Source organism: Falco naumanni, chromosome 3, assembly GCF_017639655.2.
Source record: "Falco naumanni isolate bFalNau1 chromosome 3, bFalNau1.pat, whole genome shotgun sequence".
In the NCBI taxonomy this organism is placed as follows: domain Eukaryota; kingdom Metazoa; phylum Chordata; class Aves; order Falconiformes; family Falconidae; genus Falco; species Falco naumanni.
The window spans coordinates 14383910-14406939 of NC_054056.1; the positions used below are offsets into that span (position 1 = coordinate 14383910).

General features: G+C 36.0%; 1 protein-coding gene across 3 annotated transcripts in view; it reads left to right on the forward strand.

Annotated features, from left to right (window-relative positions):
* PRKCZ (protein kinase C zeta) overlaps nt 1-23030 on the forward strand; it is a 67394-nt gene that overhangs the window by 39351 nt on the left and 5013 nt on the right. For all 3 annotated transcript variants that reach the window (XM_040587943.1, XM_040587942.1, XM_040587944.1), the window contains 8 exons: nt 15-203; nt 3206-3303; nt 7265-7351; nt 8053-8188; nt 9515-9602; nt 10359-10478; nt 11440-11519; nt 12084-12173. In XM_040587943.1, coding sequence (XP_040443877.1) covers nt 15-203; nt 3206-3303; nt 7265-7351; nt 8053-8188; nt 9515-9602; nt 10359-10478; nt 11440-11519; nt 12084-12173 — 888 coding nt within the window. The remainder of the gene's footprint in view (nt 1-14; nt 204-3205; nt 3304-7264; nt 7352-8052; nt 8189-9514; nt 9603-10358; nt 10479-11439; nt 11520-12083; nt 12174-23030) is intronic.

The following is a 23030-nucleotide window of genomic DNA, read 5'->3' on the forward strand; positions in this document are numbered from 1 at the left end:
TTCTTTTTATACAGGATATCAAACCAGTCATTGACGGAATGGATGGAATTAAGATTTCTCAGGGGCTTGGACTGCAGGACTTTGATTTAATCAGAGTTATCGGACGTGGAAGTTATGCCAAAGTTCTTTTAGTTCGGTTAAAAAAGAATGATCAAATTTATGCTATGAAAGTAGTGAAAAAAGAATTGGTCCATGATGATGAGGTAAAAGTCTGTATTAATTGCATTGTTACATATTGTAAAAAGTTAGTATGCTTTAACAAAAAACATTCCATTAAGAAAGCAGCTAAGGTTTTAGACAGCAGTTCCATGTAGAATTTTATGACTTTTGAACTCGTTTGTCATCAACTGTCTGCATGAAGCACCAGACTAAATCTGAGAGAAATGTCCCTTATTTTAATAACAATTAACAATTTTAATAGTCCTAATAGAATGCACGTGAAAAGTATTCCAACCTGAATGTGCTAATCTGTAAATGATGATATAAATAGGGTCGAATTTGGGCACTTAATTTTGAAAGAAAGCAAAGATGTTTTCCAAGGTGAATGAACGTACCTGCAAAGTATTATCTGTAATTCAAATAGGGGCTGAAATTGTGTTCTTATAGTCAGAATTATAGGACTTATGTGCAAGTGACACAGTACTCTGGAATATTTTTTTTTTCCATGGGTTAAAAAAAATTATGCTACTGCCATTTGAGGTCACTATGTTTTAACTGCCTTGTAAAAAATACTTGTCTGCCACAGAAATCAGTGCTGCATTTCTTGATTATTTCCAAAATCCTGTTGAAATTTTTTTTAATGCAAGATCTCAAATGCACAAGTTTCAGGGGAAAAAAAGCCACCAACCAACCTTTCATCTTTTTCCTGTAATTGTCATGCTTCTTGAAAGGTATGGATTTCATATCCGTCCTATTTTTTTCATAAATGTGATGAACCAATCACAACAAGCAAGGAAGGTAGATCTGAACCACCTACAATGCTGTTAGACTGGAACCTGCTGTGTTCGGTAATAGAACAGGGGATGGGGTAACTGGAATGCATGTGGTCAGACCACAGCTCTGATGAAACTACTGAGACACCTGACGAAACGATAAGAAGCATTGTCAGGGTGCCGGCTTTATTGGAGTGCTGCAGTGTGACATGCTCGTGCAGGAGTGGTAGCATGTATGATGGGGTACAGAAAGTATGACACCAGTAAAGATTTGATGAATAAAGAAGTACTGTGTCATCCTTGCAGGTGGAATCCCAGGCTCTTAATAAAATAAAAAAAGAGATGGACAATCAGTCTCACCTCATAGGGAATTTCTTATATAGCTATTGTTACAATAGAAAGTGAATTTTTCAAACAGAATGCAATTTTTAAGCTGACGATGTTGTATTTTATACTGTTAGGAAGGCTGGATTTCTTGGAAGTAGGATGTTGGAAAAAAACCCAAACCACATTGCTTTAAGTATTACTTCTGTTGGTACTTTCAGTCAGTTTCTTTTGCTGCCATTTTTGTCATTATTCCAGAGGCTAGGGTTAGGACAGTAAAGTTGTCAAGCTCTTCTGAAATACTTTGCCTTGCTCACGTGCTTGGTGGGGTTTTTTTCTGACCAAAGATTAGATTGCTGTGTGGTTTATTTACTATTTTCTTTAACACATGCTTTTCCAAGAAGGTAGAAACTAAGTAGAAGTATTAATGGGTTACACAGTTTTTCCTGAGAATCAGAGGTAGATGAGAAGTCTGTCTTGAATAGTGGCTCTCATAGATAACTGCATAGAAGATAGAGCTATTTGGTTTTTCTTTTCTATGAGGTAGGCTGTATAATGAAATTCTGGGAATTGATAGGAAATTCACTGAATTCTGTGAAAGCATGAGACGTTGCAAGTAATGGAAATTTCACCTAATAAGTCTTTCATGGAGAAAGACAATTAATTACATAGAAAGTATGTTTAAATGGGCTGGTGCTTTCCAGGTAATGGAATTGTTGCTGGGGAGTGGTGAGCATTCTTTTCTAAAGGAAACTGAAGCAAATCAAATACCTGGGCTTCTGCTATTAATATTTTTCTAATCTTGTTAACAGTAGTGCACTAGTGTAGTACTGATGTACTAGTACACAAGCGCAATAATCAATGAGTTTTCCAGACTGTTAAAGAGAAGCTCATTCAGTAAAAAAAAAAACAAGTGGACATGTTTATTGTTTTACTCAAAACTGGATGTTTGGCTCATGTTTGGACCCAGGTTTAACCTTCCAACGTGTTAGGTCTTCAGGAGGGTGTGAGTATAAAACCTAACAGATTTATTTGATTTGATGGTGATGTTTCTTGATTTCATCTGAGACTTTAGTTTGCCTAATTATCCTTGAAGGGAAGGCCTGGTTTCTCAATTTCTGTGTTTTTTGTCTCCAGATAGGTTGGAAAGCTGGAATATCTGTTGGAAATGGAGAATTTTTAGAACAGTTACATTTCCAGTAATGTAACATGGCAGTGTACTGAGTGTTTGCAGGGTGGAACATGATCGGTGTATTGCATGAGGAGCAAATATCTACTGCTAAAATCAGTTGTACTTAAGGTTTACATTTGGTACGGTTATATGAAAAATGATGAATTGCTTTGTTATTGCGGATCTGAACTTTGAAGTACTATGCTCACATCCTTCAAATTTTGATAGATGTTTATTATATGGTATTGCACTGGGTATTCAGGACTTCTCCCTCTTGAAGTATTAAAGGTAGTCTGATACTTTTAAGAATGGTTTTGGTTGTACAAACTAATCGGGTTTTGGTAGTTTCATTGAATTAATTTTGAGTTTCAGATAAGAAAACAAAGTTCAGTTTGTTTGAACCTTTTAAAAACTGGAGAGTCACATCGCTTCTGTAACTAGCATGAGTTGCTTCAGCAGCCTTGGGATCATTTAGCTAAGACAATTTATTTCTATGAAGCAGTATGAGCAGTGTAGCAAATATTGCAGATGTATGATATTTTTAAATGGCTTAAATTTTGTGCAGACCTTTCTACGTGGTTAAGAAATTCCTGAATATGTAATTGAATTAAAATGTTTTCTAACTTCCTCCAGATTTTAGGGGGGGTTGTCTTTCTGAAGAACATATGTAACAATGACGGTATATGTAAGGGAGCATAGATGTTCACAATTTCTTTTCTGGGAATACCCACAGTGGTTATCCAGCAGGAGTTCTGATTGTTCAATTACTCTATTTCAGGATATTGATTGGGTACAGACAGAGAAACATGTGTTTGAACAGGCATCCAGTAACCCATTCCTAGTTGGTTTACATTCATGCTTTCAAACAACAAGTCGGTAAGAAAGATCTGAAATTACTTTGTTTTGAAAATCTTGATCATTGTACTAACTGCTTCTCATAAAGCAAACGTAACCACTGCCATCACGTAGTAATTTTTGGAAGGAAGCATTAGTATCATTAGCCAGTGTCGTGTAGAGAAAAAGGCAGGCTTTTCCAGGTCATGATCCAAAGGGAGAAGGGAAATGAGGAGGAGGAGCTGTGCGCTGTCTTCCTGAGCACCACCGGCTGTGTGACTTCAGGAATAGGAGGATAGTAGCGGAGTAAAACAGAGCTTTGTAAGAGAGAGCTTATAATATTTGATTCTATTGAGGAGAGCCGAATTGCTTCTCGGAGGTCTGAACTGTAGTTCTCTGTTCTTCAAAACAGCATAAGAGTTGGGCTGCTCAGTAATCATAGTTTTCAATAATAACTTTAAAACCTACATGTGTATGAAGTATGTTTTACCTATGAGGCTTATGAGCCCTTAGCACATACTGATCAATGATGTGATTTTAATTGAAACAGTGCTTAATAAGATACTTAGATACATTGAAATTTATTTTATTTTGCCCTGGTGTGCAAAATCCAAAGGGGACAATTTGCTTCTTATTTTGCAATTGGAATATGAGGAAAATCATGAAGAGCTTTCATGCCCATGTTCATGTATGTCACTGGGCTGTTTGGATATGTGGGGGTTTTGTGGTTTGGGTGTTCTTGTTTTTACAGGCACCTGATTACTGTTAACCTTTTATAATGCCTGGTGCCATATGTATCATAATCAGGAGATGAAAGTCATTCTATCCAGCTTACTTGAGTGGCATTCTGTGTAGAGTGCAAACAATTTAGGAAGTTTTCATGGATTATCTAGTCATTTACACGTAACACAAAATACAAAAATTCAAGTGGTCAGGCAGGGTGAAGTATTGAGAGGGAGACTTCTTATAAATATCGTAAACAAGAAAAAGACCAAAATCAGCACTATGAAGTTCCTTTGCATGCCACTTTGGTAGTTACTCTGACATACTCAAGGAGCAGAAATAGAAAAAAATATATGCTAAATGTAGTCAAAGCTTTCTGTATTCCTCTTGTATATTTAGGAGTCTGTTTTTCCAGCCTAGCTTCTCCTTGCGGTGAAACTAGGTTTTTGCTTATAACTTCAGCCATTTGCCATGGATATAGTCATGATGCCATGAATTCACAATTTGTTTGTAGCTGTTATGTTATAAAATCACGATTCTGACCTCATTACAGGAACAGAGAAGCACGAAACTGATTTCAAGTGAATAAACTCATCAACATGAGATTGTGTTAACTGGCCCAAAGAAAAAAGCTGTATTACAAGAACATTTTGTGTATAAGTGTATTAATAGGGGAGGAAATGTTGGAAAAGAACATGTTCTTTCTCTTAAGTATAATTTTAAATAAATTTTTAAGATAAAAGAAATGTGTCCTTAAAGGTGGTAATTGATGCTAAATGTAGCTGTTTACATTGTTTCGGATACTAGTGATGTTTGTTTACTACTGTAATAAAATACATGCCTTGGGCTTGCCCTGAATTTCCAGATAAGTCTCTTCCAAGGTGGCAACAATCTGAAACCTCTGTCCTGCGAAACCATTGGTGTTTGAGTAAATCATTCTAAAACCAGCAAGGACTGCCAATCTTCGCACACTTAGGTGCTTGATCGTAACTTAACACAGGGAGCTTTAAACTGCAGGTTCTGAATGGGGATAAACATTGGAAGCTCCTAAATAGGATAGGAAAGTTGGAAGCAAAAATACCAGGAATGCTGTAATAAAATACAGGTTTTTTTATAAATGCTTAAAAAAGCATTAGCTATTTATTGTTTATCTAATTTTAAATTAGTGCTTATATTCTTCTGGTGAGGCCGATGAAAGACTTGCAAGCTGGGTTGTATCCAATAATTTGTCCTGGTTTACCTTTTCAGTTTTTAACACTTAAGTGTTTCAAGTGAAGAATCTTTTTCAAAGAAAATAAAAATCTTCTTTAATTGTTACCAGTTAGAATGATCTGAGAGACTGGAGCATGTGTTTTCCAAATGTAATGTTTTCCAGTGTGTGGATATATGGAAAGGAGTTTTCAACTCATGGAAAATGAAGTGTATAAGGAAATAGTGCCTCCTGGGATAGCCGCAGCCTTCGTAAGAAACACTCACTCAGCACGTTTCTATCCTGTAGGTCTCTCTGACCTTGGCAGCATTGCCTGGATCATCTTTTCCCAAGGATGAAACCTTTCCTGCGAACTGTAATAGAAGTCTTTTTATATGGCTGATTCCACCTGTATTTCTTTCCCCTACTGACTTTTCTCTTGTTTGTTTTGAGAAGACTATTCAAAAACTTGTTCTACAGAGCATCTAGTAGGTCTTGAGACTGCAACCTTTCTGTGCCCAGACCTTCCATTTAGTGGATATGCTGTGTAGGGAGTAACACAAGTGGGTCCATCACGCTTTCTTTTAATTCACATTTTTATACAGCTAAAGGTCTTGGCAAAGTCAAGGCAGGGTGGGATTTCATTATCTGTCCTGCTAGCTCACCAAATTTAGTTTTAGTCTCTGATAAATTATAGACATAAGTGAATTGATTCTCTCAGTCCTCAAATTCTGTAGTCTCAGTCTATCTATGCAAATGAAACACAACTTTTTTTTGTTCCAGGAAAGACAGTATGTTTCTTAACAGTGTGTCAGGAAGAGTTCAGTGATGATCATAGTCTTAACAGAAATAATTTTGTATGTGTATATTAACAATATGCTAGATCATGTAACTTTAAATGGAAAAAAGATTGTCATATGCTATTCAGATAAAACTTTTTTATTTAAAGTAAATTTGGGTTACATTTTTCTAAGTGAGCCTTACGTCATCTTGCTTTCAATAAATCTGAGCTTTTCAGGGGCTGAACCAGCACAAACAGCAAGCTTCATAGTTACGTATTTAATTGCTATCACAAATCCTACAAAACATACTGATCTCTGTAATATTGCCAGATACTCATTACTTACTGTTAATGAAGTAATTTTTAAAAGATGGTGACCTTTTAGTGGCAAAACTATATCAGAAACACAAATGAGATTTTTCAGATTTTGCCCATGTGGAAACCTTGGTGACTTAGGTGTATATGAACTGCACCTCGTCTGCAAAGCTTTTCAGATGTAATGCTGCAGCTTGGCTATTAAAAAAGGACTTAGTCAAGCAGAGTAACAATTTAATAATGATTACATTAGGGTAAAGCTGTGTCAGACTGAGTAAGAAAGGTTTGCATTTAAATTGCATCTTTTAAAGTTTGGGTTTTTTTATCTTAAAACTTATTTTAAATGGTCAGCATTGTTTCAGGCAGGCTTATTTTTTTCAGGTGTTGTTAGTCAAAGCAGTGCACTCACTGAGCAAATTTTATATTGTGGAGTTTTATTCCGTAAAAGTCAAAAGAATCAACATCTTTGAAGAAGAGATAATTGCATAACTATGTTGTTCTTACATTTTTTTTCAAAGGAGTGGCAATTTTACCTTTTTTGGATAAACTTGCATTTTTGCCATGTGTCATCTTTTAGCATACTTCTGTGATTTTGTTATAATTTCTAAGTACTTTTTAAAGAAATCTCTATCATTATATGCTTAGGGTTGGCGGGTTTTTTACGTCTGTTGCAGAGTACCTTATTATATTGGGCAAATGCTGTTGTCTTCTGTACTGTTTAAGTAGTTCTGCAGATTTCACACCAAGTAGTAGTCTGTTGTATGCAGCTGCCTTTCCTCTCCAGTTAGTCTGGCATTTAAATAAAGGATGTGATCCTACGTAATATGGATCAAATAAGCATTCTCTTTTTTTCTCTGAAGTAGTTTCTGTAACTATAGAAACCTAGAACTCTGAATCAAGAGCGGAAGTGAAAATCGCTCAAATTGGAAGGATAAGAATAGGTTTTCTTCTTGAGATTTTCCTTGGAATCCATTAATTGTATTATATACTTTCAGATTGTTTCTTGTCATAGAGTATGTAAACGGGGGTGATCTTATGTTTCACATGCAACGGCAAAGGAAACTTCCCGAGGAACATGCAAGGTATTTTACTAACACATTTATGGTGATTTTTTTGGTTGTAGTTTTTTAATGTTGTATGAAATGCTTTCCAAACTTTATTCCATAAAAGAAGATAAATAGCAAAGAAAGAACAAAAGGTTTATTCTTAATTTTAGAAGATTCTGCCCTGGGAAGATATGTTACTTTTATTATTTTGAATGCATTTTTTTTTAAAGAAAGCAAGCATTTGATAAGTAGTAACAGTTATTCCTATTTACTTCTGTTTATTGCTTCATATTTAGGTAACGTTTCTTTGATCTGTTGATAGAAGATGTAACTACTTACTTTCATCTTAGGTTGAATTAATGTGGTGTTGGTAGGAGAAGACAAAAAATCTGTTCTGCATGGCTTTGCACTACACAAAGTCTGTGTAACTTAGTAAGCTGAAAACACAGGGCTTCTGTGTCATACGTGGAATTTTCAGGAAAAAATCTGTAGGATAAAGAAATTTTTTTTCACTTTACTAATTAAGAAAATATTTTATTTCCCATATTTACTTTAAGGCGTGACTTTACAATATATGAGGTTAGTGTCCTTACGAGTAAATGTAGCTTGGTTTCGGTATACCAAATGACAGATAAAAGCTGACCGTAAACTTGTATTTTAAGAACAGATTTTTTTTAACTGTACCAGATTTTATACAATCTTAATGCTAATATGGATTTTTTCCTTTGTAATTTCAGGTTTTATGCTGCTGAAATTTGTATTGCTCTAAACTTCCTACATGAAAGAGGCATCATCTACAGAGATTTAAAACTAGACAATGTTCTTTTAGATGCAGAGGGTCATATCAAATTAACAGATTATGGCATGTGCAAGGTAGGATTTTTCTTACCTTTCTTTTGTCGCTTTGACATTCAGTAGTATATCTCTTTTAATGCTCGTGTTGCTGAACCCGGAATTTGGTTGTAGAATGGGAACTTTATTCTGAAAAATGGCTGTTGAAGGATAGAACCACTTTTGTGATTTTTTTTTTTTTTTTTTCCTTTGTGTATTTCAAGTTATGTGGGTCACTCATTTCTTTTATCTGTTTATTTCCTGCGTGACCCAAGCGGAAAATCTATCTTTAAGACAAGTATGTTTTTGAAAGGGTCTTTTCCATCTTTTCATGACGTGTGCTCCTGTGAGTATGAATTGCATTCATCGTTCTCTGGGGCTGGACTGGACATTATGAACCAACAGGGGCTGTCCAGTATCGCTGTTCTTAGGCTGCAATCTTTGGTGCTGAGAGGCGATTTAGAGAGCATTATTTTCAAAGCACCTGGTAAAGTGTAGCATGTACATAATGTGATGCAGGAGAAAGCAAGAAAACGTCAATAGAAAAAACTAAATTTAAAAATTAGATGTGTAAAGTTGGAATGCCAGATGTGACTGAAGTGTTTCTAATTTGACCAGAATTCTGCTGTCCCCTTAGAGCTGTTGATTTGACCTCAAGTCTCCTTGTACTTGCTACACTGTTTCTGGCTAGTTTGTGAAATGAGATTAAAGTCCGGTCTGTTTGTGTGTGAGAATTAAGTTTCTGAAGCTAAAATTGTATCTGGTATTATGTTGATTTTTACAAGTCCAGGGATTGAGTGTATAATACTAATTTTTACTTAGCTTATTTCAGAACGTGGTTAAGGCCTGTTATGGTGACATAATGAGGAAAGCTCATCTCGCTCCCTCCACAGAATAGATATTGCACCAGTTTCTAGGAATGCTGGACTAGAATGATTCACCACTGTCAAAGTGCACAGGTTGTGGGGCTTCAGTTGGAATGCAGCAGTTATGTAAAAGTTTGATTTCTTCATTCCTAAAAAGTAAAGGTTTTCCCCAACATCTGTTTGGAAAGGACTTCCATGTTGGTTTTGATCTAAATTGTGTAACTTTGATTTGAATTGAACTAAAGTGTATCTGTAAACAGTAAGCAAAATGTTGTTACAAATGTGTTTGTGATTCAGTTTTTATCAATTAATTGGCTGAAGGTAAGCTGTAAAGTCATAAGCCAGCTTTGCGCACCATGAGTATTTATTTTGCTCTACCATTGCCTTTTTTGAAAGGAAGGTCTTTAGACTCCCTAAGTAACTTGACTTTGTAAGTCTAATAAAGGGAAATTACCAGAAAAGGAGGTCAGCTTTTAATCTATGAAATGATTTATGCACGTAGGAAGGTTTGGGCCCTGGTGACACTACAAGCACTTTCTGTGGGACACCAAATTATATTGCACCAGAGATCCTCAGAGGAGAAGAATATGGTAAGCTGTGACTAAACAATTTGTAATTATAACAAATCACAAAGAAAAGTTCTAGTTCTAGGTTGCTTGAAACACATTTATTCTTAATTTCCACGTTCTTGTGCTGTTTTATGTTGAGACAATTGAATGTATATTGTACAATTTTAATTTTTTCTGAAATGATAAGGTTATATTTGTTTTCCTCTTGCAGTTGCTCATTTCAGCTTCTTTTTAAATCATATGTTGCCTGAAAAATGACTATTAAATGATACTGTAGCAAAACAAAGTCCTTTCCTTGAAGAACTTGACAGCCCCCAGCTACTATTATCTACCAGGCAAGGCTATAGAATGCTATAGCAAAGTTACTGCTCATGCAGAAGTCAAAAGTATAATGATGTTTTTAACCAGTATTGTTATTTGTGAACTGATCTGCTCAATAGGTTGAATCTGTCTTTTAGTTATGAGATACTAAAATTAAAATGTTCAGCATAAATAAAAATCTAGAACTTCTCAGCTTAAATACACTGAATTTTCATTGAAGCGTTGGTGTCTGGCAGACTATACAGATTACACCTATACGGATTACATTTGTAATCCCAGTTCAGAAAGGTCTCTCAAATGTCACCCAGTGACGGCGTAAGTCGTGATGCCTGTGGCTTCAGTGAAAGTAGAGAATTTCAGTAGTTTATAGAACCAGGCGATTAATCATCATTTATGAGAGAAAACACCTAAGTTCAAGGAGTCCTGCCTGAAAATCTGCTCTGCAAATACTTACAGGGTTCAGTGTGGACTGGTGGGCTCTTGGTGTGTTGATGTTTGAAATGATGGCAGGAAGGTCTCCTTTTGATATTATTACTGACAATCCAGACATGAACACTGAAGATTACCTCTTCCAAGGTATAGTCATTTTGATGTTATTTTTTTGTTTGTTCTTGGGGGAGAAATAATTAAAACTAGTAGTTCCAGGACAGTTAGGTTTTCCTTCTGAGTTGTTATCCTATGGCTGCCTCTAGATCTACTGTAGATAAAGGGCCCCAGTATTATCAGTTCTTCATCCCAGGAATTGATTTTGTTGGAGTCAGATAAAACGCTCTGGAATTAGGAAGCCTTTTTCAGACAATAAAATATTTCTTTAAAATGACCACATTTTGGAAATAATGGACAGAAATTGTGTAGAAAGGTGTTTTCGTTAGAAGGGAGTCCACAGGCCAGGAATGAATTTTAAAGCGCAGTGAGAGCATAGGAGGATCTTTCTTGACAATAGTATATCAACCTATAGTTTTGTTCCAGAAAATTTGATTATTTTTTTTAACTTGTGATTAATACAATTTTTTCTTAACTGTTTTGCCCCTCAGGATTAGTGATGTTTGAATTTCTCTTAAAAAAAGCAGTAATACTTGCCATATTTATTACAACAGAAACAGTAACAGTTGGGGGAATAGCGAAGTTGCTTTCTCCTCCCTAATATGTAGAACCATTCTTTAAACTAGTTACTACAATTATGTGACAGAAACTGCCATGGACGTCTTGACGAGCCTAATGTTAAATTAATTCCTGCTTAAAATCATGCTTTTCCATATACTGAGGACGCTGCAAAAGTTTTTCTTCCCTATTTATACTACAAACAATAGAAAAGGGTAATGAAGCTTAATGGTTGGGTTTTTTTAGGAAATCTTGACATGTCCGTATAACAGTGCCTTGAATTACTGTAGCTGCTTTTGCTTGCATTATTTTAAACAATTACTGTATCTTCCCATTTTCCAAATGGTAATGTTTTTAACTAATAAAATGTTTGTATTGAAATCCTGGGCAATGTTAAAACAAAAACCTTTTATTGCTGTTTTTAAACCTTTAACAGTTATTCTTGAGAAGCCAATCCGGATTCCAAGGTTCCTTTCTGTCAAGGCTTCCCATGTATTAAAAGGATTTTTAAACAAGGTAAGTAACAGTCTCTTATTTTTAGCATCTAAGATCTGGTAGTCAGAGCTTCCTCTTGAAAGCAATACAGTTAAGAAGTTAATCTGCTTACTCCTAGGAAAGTCTATAAAACCTTGGTATCCTGTATGTTAAAGAAACCCACTTCTCAGTTGCTAGTTTACTGAGGGACTTCCATAGCACATACTTGACTTAAAAGCCTGCAGCTAGTTGGGAAAAATAACTATAGGTCTCTTTATAAACTCTTCTGTAATACTTAACTGTTTCTTTTATTGAGCTGATTGAAATCCATAGAACCATTATAATTTTAAATGGAAAAAGAAGGATATGAATTATACATTATTAAATAAATATTTTTTTTAGGTTGTAAAATATCATTTTAAAATGAAATTTCAAACAAACTTCATTTTTAAAAAAAGAATGAAGATCCCTTGATAGCCATAATATGTTTATCTTAGCAGCAGTTTGCGTAGTAATGGGGAATGCTGGAGTCGTGTATGTGGGCTTTTGACAAACACAGACTAACTGCTGCAGAGTATGTAATACGAGTTTCTGTGTTTTCTGCAGGATCCCAAAGAGAGGCTTGGTTGTCAGCCACAGACAGGATTTTCTGATATCAAGTCTCATACATTTTTCCGCAGCATAGACTGGGATCTGGTAAAAATAATTACTTCTGGTTTATATGTGTTCAAAAGGAATAGATTCTTTTAGTTTATTAATTGTGTGCGTGTATTACAACCCCTTTACAAACAGTGAAATTCAATTCCATAAATTCAAAAGCTATTTTGCTTTCTCCAGGTGATGGAGAAACAAGCTTTCTTTCATGATCATAAAGGAAATGAGCTTTATTTCAAAAATCTGGCTTGCTTCCAAACTCTAAGAATGGTTACAACTTGTGGGTATTGTGTTTAAGATACATGATGAATTTTTTAAAAAAATACTAAAGCATTGGTGGAATCATTTATTCCTTGGTTTCTATTTGGAGAGTCTGCAAACTTATGCACTGGGTTCTGCTGCTATAAAATTTATTCATCATTCATCATACACGCAAGGTGCCTGCAATTGTAGAGTGAAGGACTGCACAGATTTCCAGTGTCAATGTTCAGTGCCTTACTCTTCTGGGTGCTCATTTCATATCATCCGATGAGTAAACATTGCAGACTCCACTGAATGAGGAAGTGTGGCCTAGCAAAGACAGCCCGCTGGAATGCTGTCCCAGTACTTCATCTCTCTTGCTGTGATTAGAAACCTTTTCTGCCTTGACAGGAAGGTTAGTGGTTGATTAACACAGCCAGTAGACTGGGTAGAGTGTCATGAAACCAGTTTGGATACAACCATGGGAGATGAGGTGCTTCGGTTACATAAAGCATTTGCAAACTACTTATAATACGTTAAAAAGGAAAAAAAAAACCAACCTGAATTTACAAATTGTATAGTTTTTAAAATCAGTAGGTTTATTCAGGTAGGTAACAGGGTTTAGTAACATGAGTAGGCATGAGTACAACCAGGTCCTTTTTTTTTTTAAGGATGTGGCTTGAAAGCTGTGTGGTTATTAAAAATGATTCTCTGATGATTACTTTCAGGTTTTCTTTATTACTGCTGGTGTGAGGGAAGTTTTTAGTTCATGATGGAGTAGATGACTTGCATTTCAGTGGTTTTGGAAGCATACAATTTTATTGAAATTGTTTTTTAGAAGTTTCTGTTACTGGGTAATTGTGCTTACTTCTGTCTTGATCATAGAAAAACATCACAGAAATTACATTTATTATGTTTATTAACACTTGAGCAATAAAACAATTGGGAACACTGCCTTATCAGCATTAATTTTCTTTTTTTAATACCTAGTTGAACAGTGAAAAAATATACGTGCAGTAGTTCCGTAGGCCTAGGAAGTCTGCTGGAAGTGTAGAAACAGGCAGGCGGCAGTGCCTGTAATAACATGAGAGTGGTTCAGAGGAGGAGAGAAAACAGCTTGATGAAATTTCTGCTTTGAAGCCTGCTGTTCTGACCTTCATTGTTAACATTCTTCAGAGAAGAGATTCACTACATAAGGAGCCAGTGTTTTAAAATACCTGGCGTTTACAAAATTATTCATGTAATGAAGGCAGTCTCTAATTTTGTCAGACATCCCTTGTTTTGTATTCTTCCTTAAACCTATGTGTTGTTTTGTTATGTTAGCTCCTGAGTGGTGCGATAATGCAACTTGCTTGAGTTTGTGGTAAAGCATAAGCATCATGTGCTGCAAGGTTTCTGTTTGGTTTTGCAGAGATTTTTTTGGGAGAGAGGGAAAGAGAGAAGACTGGATTTGATTTTTTTTCTTCTATAAGAAACTCTTAATTGCAGTTGGTAATTTTTGGTCACCATTTGTGCTGATTTGAATTCTGAATAATTTTTTACCTACTTTTTTGGCTGAAAGCTTTGATATTAAATATCAATTTAAAAAAAACAAACCTAATGGGAATATTTAGGTGATCTGTTTTGTAATATGATTAGGACTGTGCTGCTCAAGAGGATCTAAACTGGTAAATTTTAAGCTAAATTTCTAATAAGAGTGTTGGGAAGTGTATTCATGAGAGAATGGAAAAAGTTTGGAAAGGTTTTTTAGTTATTTAAATTTTCTTTGCAATGCAAGTGATGAGTAGAAAAGATTGAGACTTCAAAGCTTTTTCAAATCTTTTCAAGTTGAAAGGCAAGGAACTTAGTCTAATGCTGACTAAATTATTTTTTGTGTGAAGCTTGAGTTAAATGGAAAAGTAAATAACAGTAAAGTGAACACATATACCATAAACACTTTTTTTCCTAGCGTTAGTCATCTAAGTTGTGCGTGGCACAGCTAAGAACATTTCAGATTACTCACTCTGCACACAGGGTGGCTTAACAGCATTCAGGGAGGTACCAACACAACCTTTTTTTGATTAAGTGCATGAAGTCTGTTCTTACCCTGGTGCCTGGTTTTATGGTATTTATCCATTGTAGGCTGAAGAAAACAACAAAGCCATTGCTAGTGTTAGCTGCGTACAGAAGCAGTAAGCTTTTTTCTAGAGCCGTACCAACATTTTTTTATTCATTTTCTCAAGTTAAAGGCTGCAAGGTCACTGTATAGTTTTTTTTAAAGAGTGCTTTAATGCTTTACTAAGTATAACGTAGAAGAGGCAGCCTGATGTTTAACAACCACTTGAATGCCTTGCTGTCGAAATGTCAATGCATAGCTACAACTGACTCATGATGACAATCTTGCTACCTTACTTCAATTTTTAAATATTCATTTTGCTTTTTTTTTTCATACTGCCGTTCTTGTTTGGCAGGAGATAATTTTGTCTTTCTTACAACTTTATTTCATGATGCTTTCTAAGACCTGATAGCTGATGGGTTGTTGATATATTGAGATTCACTGCCCAGAAAGTTTCCTGATTTCCTTGTATCTTCTGTGCTCTTGTCTTAAACCTGGAAGGCAAGATTTTTCTGCGATTGATCATGTTTTTGTTGCTCACGCAGTGGTGAGCATGATGAGACGTCCTGGCCCTAAAACCAGGTTTCCTACCCATGCTGGAAATACAAATAATCCTTTTGGTCAGTGGTAACTACTTTTCACTTATGTAATGCTTACCTGGTTGGCTTTTTTAAGTTAGATGATGCAGATTGTAGCTTTGGGGGGGGGGGGGGGGGGGGGGTTAACTGAGTATAAATTTTAGAATTAGAATGTTGGTATCTGTGTTACTACAGATTTGACTAGATGACAGATTATTTTTTTCCTCCCCACTGCTGTGGTGGTAAGAGTTTCAGGTTAAAGGCTAACTCAAGCAAGTTACTTACTCTGTGTAAATGTGTTGCAGCTAATCTGGCAGAGGTTTCCCTTCCTGATAAATACAATCAGTAGCTTTTCCATATTTGTATGCTTATATTCCTAAATTGTCAGGTTTACTTACTATAGTCTTATGTCCTCTGTGTCTCTGTAGACCTTAAACTAGAAATCTTAGTCTTGAGATTAACAATTGCAATTTTTATGTATGACCTATGAAATATCAGAAGTAGGTCCCCCCTAATTGCACAGCAATGCTGTTCCTCAGGAAGAAAAGTAAATATATTATGCTAACTCTTGTATTGCAGCAGTAAGCATCTGTGTGGGAAATTTTCAGTCCTGAGTGTCATCAACCAAGTTAGAGAAAACTTACATAGCTGAATTATTTATGGAATTCTATTTTTGAATGCAGAACTCTAATTATATTGGTGTCTGTTGCCTGGCTTTTAATGTGTATTACTTAAGTATTTTGACATTTCTCTCCAATAACATTTAATGTAGTTGAATTTGTAGAGTTTGTTAATTATTACAGGAAGTATTACTATAGTAACTTATTTCTGGTTGGAATGCGAGGTTTTGTTATTTGTGTAAATTTGGCTTTTGTTGTTAGTGTTGTTTTAAAACACACAGAAGCCTTCCCTTTTTTCTTATGAAACTGACCTGTATATTATATCAAACCAATACAGTTTGTATAAACTTCTGTTTTAAATGTAAGAAATCTACTGTTCTACATTTGTATCCCAAAAGTGGCAATAATTTATATATAGCCCATAAGAATGACCAGGAATATTAAGAAAAATTTTACATTGAATGGTGGCGAAGGGACTTCCCTGGGACATGTGCAACTTGCCCGTTTTACTTGGCACGTTCTGGGGAGATACATGTGAATGACATATGGACTTCATAGCTTAAGCATATTGCTGTTACTGACATGCAGCAACACTGAGGCCTCTGCAAAATGCAGTTGAACTTCATAACATACAGGCATGCCAGGTGTAATGCATTCCTCTTTGCAGCTGGAGAACCTTCTTCAGAAGAAGGTGTCAAAAGAATATTAATGAGCTTGAATACTGTTTAGTGTTAGGAGTGTGAGGGACTTGCAAGACCTTTAAAGAGAATTTGCAGATCTTGGTGGCGAAGATCCCTCTTTTCAGTGTTCCATCCAGACCTGCAAAGAAGTTGGAGCCAGGGGGAAAGCTGACTGAGCGCAGCACGAGAATTCACAGGAAGAACGATATCTGGTCAAGAGTAAAATAATCTTTACTTGCACTTAGGGGGTGAGGAGAGGGAAGCAGTTTTTGGATCACTTTATCAAATTCAAAGATCATAGAGATCTTTCCAAACAAATCTTAAAAATTATATTTTGTTCATGATCAAAATGAATTTTCCTGTTTTTTAATTATTTTCAGCCTTTTTTACTCTTAACATGATAAGCCTTCAAAAGCATACCAGCACCACACTGACTAGGGAACCCAGGAAGTCACAGTTGACTCTAATCTTGCGCAGTGACCCATCAGGGTCTGTGATAAGGGAGCAGAAAGAGAAGTGGTCATTCGGTTCTTTCTACAGGAATTCTGACAAAGCATACCTGACTCTTGTAGAAAAAAAAAAATTAAAAAAATTGTTTACATTTACTCATCATAAACATGACATTTTCTTACAGCTTTGAAGGCTTTTGAAGTGTATGTACTGTTGCTCTATGTTACTATATTTTGGAATTTAGTTGCCATATTAACTTTGACTTTTTACTGAAGTTAACATCATTTTAATCTATCTCTTGGTTTAATGGACAATAAAACACTGAACTGCAGTTAAGCAAATGCTTCAAGTTTACGTGCCGTCAGTTACTGTAAAAATTTATTTTACTGAACTTGTTGTAATTGCAAATAGGATATGATGAATGTGATCCACATGTGAATACTGTAAGGATGGACTTTAAGTCAAGAATGAAGGGAGACAGAACTAAAAAGATCTCTGATTAAGGTGGCTTGTCAAAAGGTTTTGGAGCTATCTTTAATTTAATTATGGGTAAAATTTATGTGCAAGCTGTATAGCTTGTATACATTTTACTGAATGCCTTTTTACAACTGTAAAATCATATAAATGGGTTGATTTTTGCCTGTGATAGTACTTTTTTAAGTAATGATAGGAAAATAGGCTAGTTTTCTATCCTCTGCAGAGAAGTATGAAATTGCTCCATCTTCTTGTCAGCAGCTCTCTTATGTCTGCAGTGAAAAAATACTGCTTGGCTGCCTCATTGTGTTCTGGAAATGTTTTCGTACAAGTTCCAAATTTCTTCAGCCACACCAAAGCAGATAGCGTTTCTTGAAAGGAAGCAGGACTAGGGTTTGGATCTATTGGAAATAACAGCTGAAATAAAGGGAGTACACAAGTTCAGCCTTTTCTGAAGTTTATCCAGGAAAATACCTGTTACCTCCCTACAGATTAAAGGGCTAGATTCCTTAAAGAGTTTTCTTTCTCCCTAGACACCTTGAATAACAAAGCACGTATCCCTGCACAAAAACATCCTTGGACAGATGAATCAGTCTTGTAGCAACATAGGTATATACTTTAAAAGGAGAAGGCATAATGAAAGTTTTATTTAAATAGTGTGGTGGTCTGAATTGCAGGTAGTATGTACATTTCTTTTTCCATCTCAGAAGAGAGATTATCAGTTGACCTGGCTGCATAACTTGTTAATTCTCAGTGATACCAGGTGACCCTCATGGTCTCTGTGTTTGTTATCGCACATCCTGTACTCTGAACAGACCATTCCATCTCATTTGTTGAGTTCTGTTACTGTCTTACTGGGACCAAAGGCGGCTAAATATGTCAGCATGAAAATAATAAATTTCTCACTGCAGAAAAGTTAGTACTTTCTGTAAACCAAAGTACATACTGTAACTTGGTGAGACAGATGTCCAAATGGGAATTTTAAACCTGAATCTGTGTTGGAAATTCACTAATGTACTAAAAAAAGAAGGAGATGGGGAGGTGGGGATGTATATCCATAGGAGAATATATTTTTTATTATTATTACTTTATTGTTAGGGTGGTTTAGCTTGCCATATATGGCTCAAAAGTAGAAAAAATCTGGAAGCTGCTCGTAGATTGCTGGAAATAGTAGTGTAGAAAGTGCATGGAAACCTAAACAATGTGGTGAGTTGTTTAAATCTTAGAAGAACAACTTAGGTACAGTATGGCTGATGGAGCAGCGTGGCTTTAACCAGCAGAAGAGAATGCAGACAGTGCGAACTGGAGAGCAACCACGTCTTTAAAATCGATCTCGCCCAACTGGCAACTTCACAGTAATTAACATTAACAGAAAGTTGGGCTTTGCTTTTGCATGAGCAGATACCAAAAAAAGCATTTCAAAAAATTAAGAATTAGAACTGATACTAAATACTCTCTCGCATCTAGTATTTCATAAGACTGTGAAACAGAAAGGAAGACGATCTGCTTCTTTCCCAGCAAAAGGCATGTCATGGTTGGCTAATAGCCTCATTAATGTGTATTTTAATTTTTAAATTAAAATGATGAAAACAAAACTCTGTAAGGCATTTCAATCTCCATACAAACCCGCATGTTAAGAGGCTTATAGCTTTGTCATTTAATGCTGTTATCGCTGAGGATGTGTTGCATGAAAACAAATTGCATTTGTCAGTTTTCCGTTGGTGTCATGAGGTCTCTTCCAGAGGGAGTTTTGAATGTTGATTTTCTATCTGATGTTTCTCTAGAGGAGCGGTGACCTCCAGTGGCCAGCAAGGCTAACCCAAACTGTATATACCACGTAGGCCAAACCAGATCAGAATAAGATCAAGTCTGGTAGCCTGTCTATCAAAGCCAATACCAGCAGCTTCAGAGGAAGGTAAAAATGGTTCCAAATGCTCCTAGCCTGCAATGTTTCTCATACGGATAACTAACTTCCTTCTGATCCATATAACAGTCAATTTTATGCCCTGTAGCATGGGTGTTGATGTAGATGGTGTACATGTATAGCTCAAAAATACTGATCAGAAAATGCTGTAACATTCTCTTATGTTACACAGTCTTTTTAAGTACAAACTTCTGTGGTGATACATTCCCCGTTACGTTAAGGAATTTAAGTGGATTATACTTCCTAGGTTTAAAACAAAACGTATCTCCACAACTGAGAGAAAGCAAGAAGAATTCATTTAACCAGAATTTCATTCTGAAATAAAGAGCAATTTATTTTTTAAGCAATGGTGTGTCTATTGATATCATTACCAAAAAGAAAATTATTAGTGGTGAGATACATAACATAATTTAAAACCTTATCCCCACTCTCCCTGAAAACATTTTTTCTGCCCATACATGGAAACACAGTTTTGCACTAGGTAGAATTTTAGTTTTATGTAGAATTTTCCGGGAATTTCTTAAGGGTCTTCAAGTTTAACAAGCTTAGTAATTACATGGTCTGACTCGCTGTTATCAGGGAAGACTAAGCTTCTGTTTTTGCAGAGGCAATGTATTTGTGAAATGGTCTGTGGCCTGCCTGGAGGTTTTAAGTATTGTTAATATTACAGTGTAAACTCTGTTGCGCAACTATTCTGGTTGAGATTCTGTATTCATATCTTTAAGCTGCACTGATTTTTTATTTTTTCTAAGGGAGTGGAGAAAAATAAACTTGCTATGACATCTTTGTCCTTTTATGATCTGACTAAAGGGTTCTCTCCAGCAGGAACAGGAACGTCCCCTGTCATAAATTATTCAGTGTGTTCACAGATGCCTCAGTGATTCTGCAACCCAGAATTTACAGCTAGCCTTCCTTCTGTTTGATGCAGCACCTTCAATTCTGCCCCAGCGTGCCCCCTCTATTACCAGGGTATACGTGGGAGAAGTTTTGTACCTCTGTTCCAATAAAGCTTTGTGAGATTCTTCTTTACAAAGCCTGTAACAGTGAGATGCTGATCCTCCTGTAAATTCTGCTTAGGTGACCCACTGAACAAAAAAGACATGCACTGGTGACAGGCACACTTTCTTTAGTATTAGAAGCATGGATTTATTTACTTTATATTTTCCTTTGTTCTTCTAATTAATGTCTGATTCACTAATGTTAAATAGGAAAACCAGATTCCTAACTCTATCATACATAAGAAATCCTTAGTATTTTCTAAGAGCATTTCAAACAGCTGTGGAAGCAAGGAGTGTAGCTTGAAGCCTCCACTCTGAAAATAGCAATGCTGACAAATGCATTACAAGCATTATTCAGAAAGCATGTTGAGATATATGTGCCAATGCTGAAAAACAGGATTCCCACAATTATTTTTTTTTCTTATCTCACTTCATCATTTTCTTCTACAGGCAAAGTGATGACTTGAATCCATTTGTAGGTTCAAGATTGGCGTATGTAGTCAGTGCCTCCTTACCAATTAAGTAAACATTTGGCAGAATTGGCATTTTAGATGGTCATATATAGAATAATTGTGAAAAAAATGTGGTTATCTATTACGTATAACCTAGTCATGCGTATAAAAATTTCTAAATTGGCAATCTGGGGCCAAGTTAAAATTTTCATTCTCTAATGGGCAGTAACGACTCTTCAAGTGTTGCTGCAGGGATTACATTCTTTTTACAAAATATACAAAACTTATTAGCATCTATAAATAGTTACAAAAAGGTAAAACTACAGTTGATTAAAAAGCGCATTTTATGAGGCAGTATATGCTAGCATCTTCATTGGGTTAGTATATTTAATTGCCAATTTAATCTTTTGCCATGTCCTTGCTCTGTAACTGGCACGCTGGTTGTACTTTTAAAGTTGGGTTTCTAACGAAACTATGTTTTCTCAGTCTGTGTGGCTAACAAGAAGTGTCACAATCCGGTCCTAAAGTACTTTTGGAGCATGAGACTCACTGGCAGAAGCTTTGAGTAGAAAAATCAGGAGATTCAATCAAATATTAAAAAAGAAATAAGAAGCATTGACATCTTAGAGAGAAGGGCAAATTTTCTGGGTAATCTTAAATGTTTCTCACAGTACTCCCAAGGTCAATGTTGTTGCAATTTTGCCTGATCCTCCAAATTCCTAAGACTTTATTTACACCTAGGAGTTTGCTGGTGTGAAAGGAAATATATAAGGCAGTTTGTTTGTAGAATGTAGCCATTTAAAATTCTTTTACTTAAACCTTTTGCATGGCAAGTTGAAAACATCTGATATATCTTCCTGCCTTGTACTGTACTAATGGCATATGTTTTACTGTTTGAAACATATGATGTAGTTGTATATGGTTTGGAAACTAAACTTCCAGTGATACCTTCTGAGTATTACGTATTGAGCTATAAAAGAAAGCTTGTAGATTGTGGAAGGAAAATCGATCGAGTTTCTTATGACTTTGTATAGGTTAAAGCTAGTCTTGATTCCATTAAATCAGGTGGAGCCTCCATTTGAAAGGTTTAATGTAACTCCCTTCAAATGCTTATACTACAGCAATAGTGTTTTTAATGTAATTGTGAAGGAAGAGGGACTTCCACATTGTACCGTTCATTCGCCAGGTGCGACCCTTATGAGTTTTGAGCCATTTCATCAGTCCTTGCTTAATTTGAAGGCTAGTAGATCTCAAAGATACTCTGTTTTGTTTTATGTGAAAATGAGCATCTTGGTAGATGGGATCAGTTTAGTTCCCTAGTGGGGGAAGACAGAGGAATTGAGCTTTTATGTGTTCTGTCCTCAAAAGCAGCTCTCTAATCGGAACACTTGCATCAGTTTGTAGTGAAGCTGGGGGGGGGGGGGGGGGGGGGGCAGGGGGAGCAGAGGTAGACATGTGGTCATGGGCGAGGAGGCAGGGGAGATGCAGGATGCTGGGTGTAAGAACTCTGCAAGTATTGTGGTCAGTATTGCATGGGATCTGGGAAAGCTAAAGCCAGAAGTCAGAGTTGCTTATTTCTAAATTACTAATTACAGTCCAATCCAGGTGAGCGTCCAAAGTCATTGCAGCAGCTTCTTGAAAGCAATAGGTGTTCTCAGACACAATGCCATGCAGGATCAAGTAAATCTAGAGTATCCAGGAAAACTGAATAAGTAGCTTGTAATTTTGGGCTGTGTGGTCCTTATGGGTCCCTTCCAACTTGAGATACTCCATGGTTATATGAATTTTTAATGTCAATTTGTGAGCTAGTTCTAGACTTCAGTGTATGACATTTTCTTATTTAATGCTTAGTGAATACGGTAATTTACTTACTGAGCTAATAAGATTTCTTCATAGCCAGTTTGCCCATAAAGAGTCTCGCCATACCTCTCATTAATGTGTGCATGTGAGGGTCTTGTATTTAGGATGAAAGATACTATTAACTGGTTTTATTTAGTTCTACTCTTTTTCTGTCATTGATTGCTGCAGCACACAGACATTTTGATTTTCCTACTATTTCTAATTAGAAAGGCAGAGGTACAGTTTATACTTTCTAAAATTTTACACTTTTTCAAATATAATTCTAATTCTTCTCTAGCGTTAATGCACTCCTTGTCACCTTTGTTGCGTTCCATCCCTGAATTACGCATTCTTGGCATAAGGCGTTACCTCAGCATATTGACAGCTGGGGATGCTGACCAAAGGTCAGTCACCTTTCCACAAAGCGCACAGGTGTTCATAGAACAGCCTTAACTAAAAGCACACCCTATTAAGCAGTGTAATGTCTCTGGAATGCTGTGAATTTCTAGTTAGATTTAAAAGTGTTTGAAAAATTAGCTGTCGTCGTGT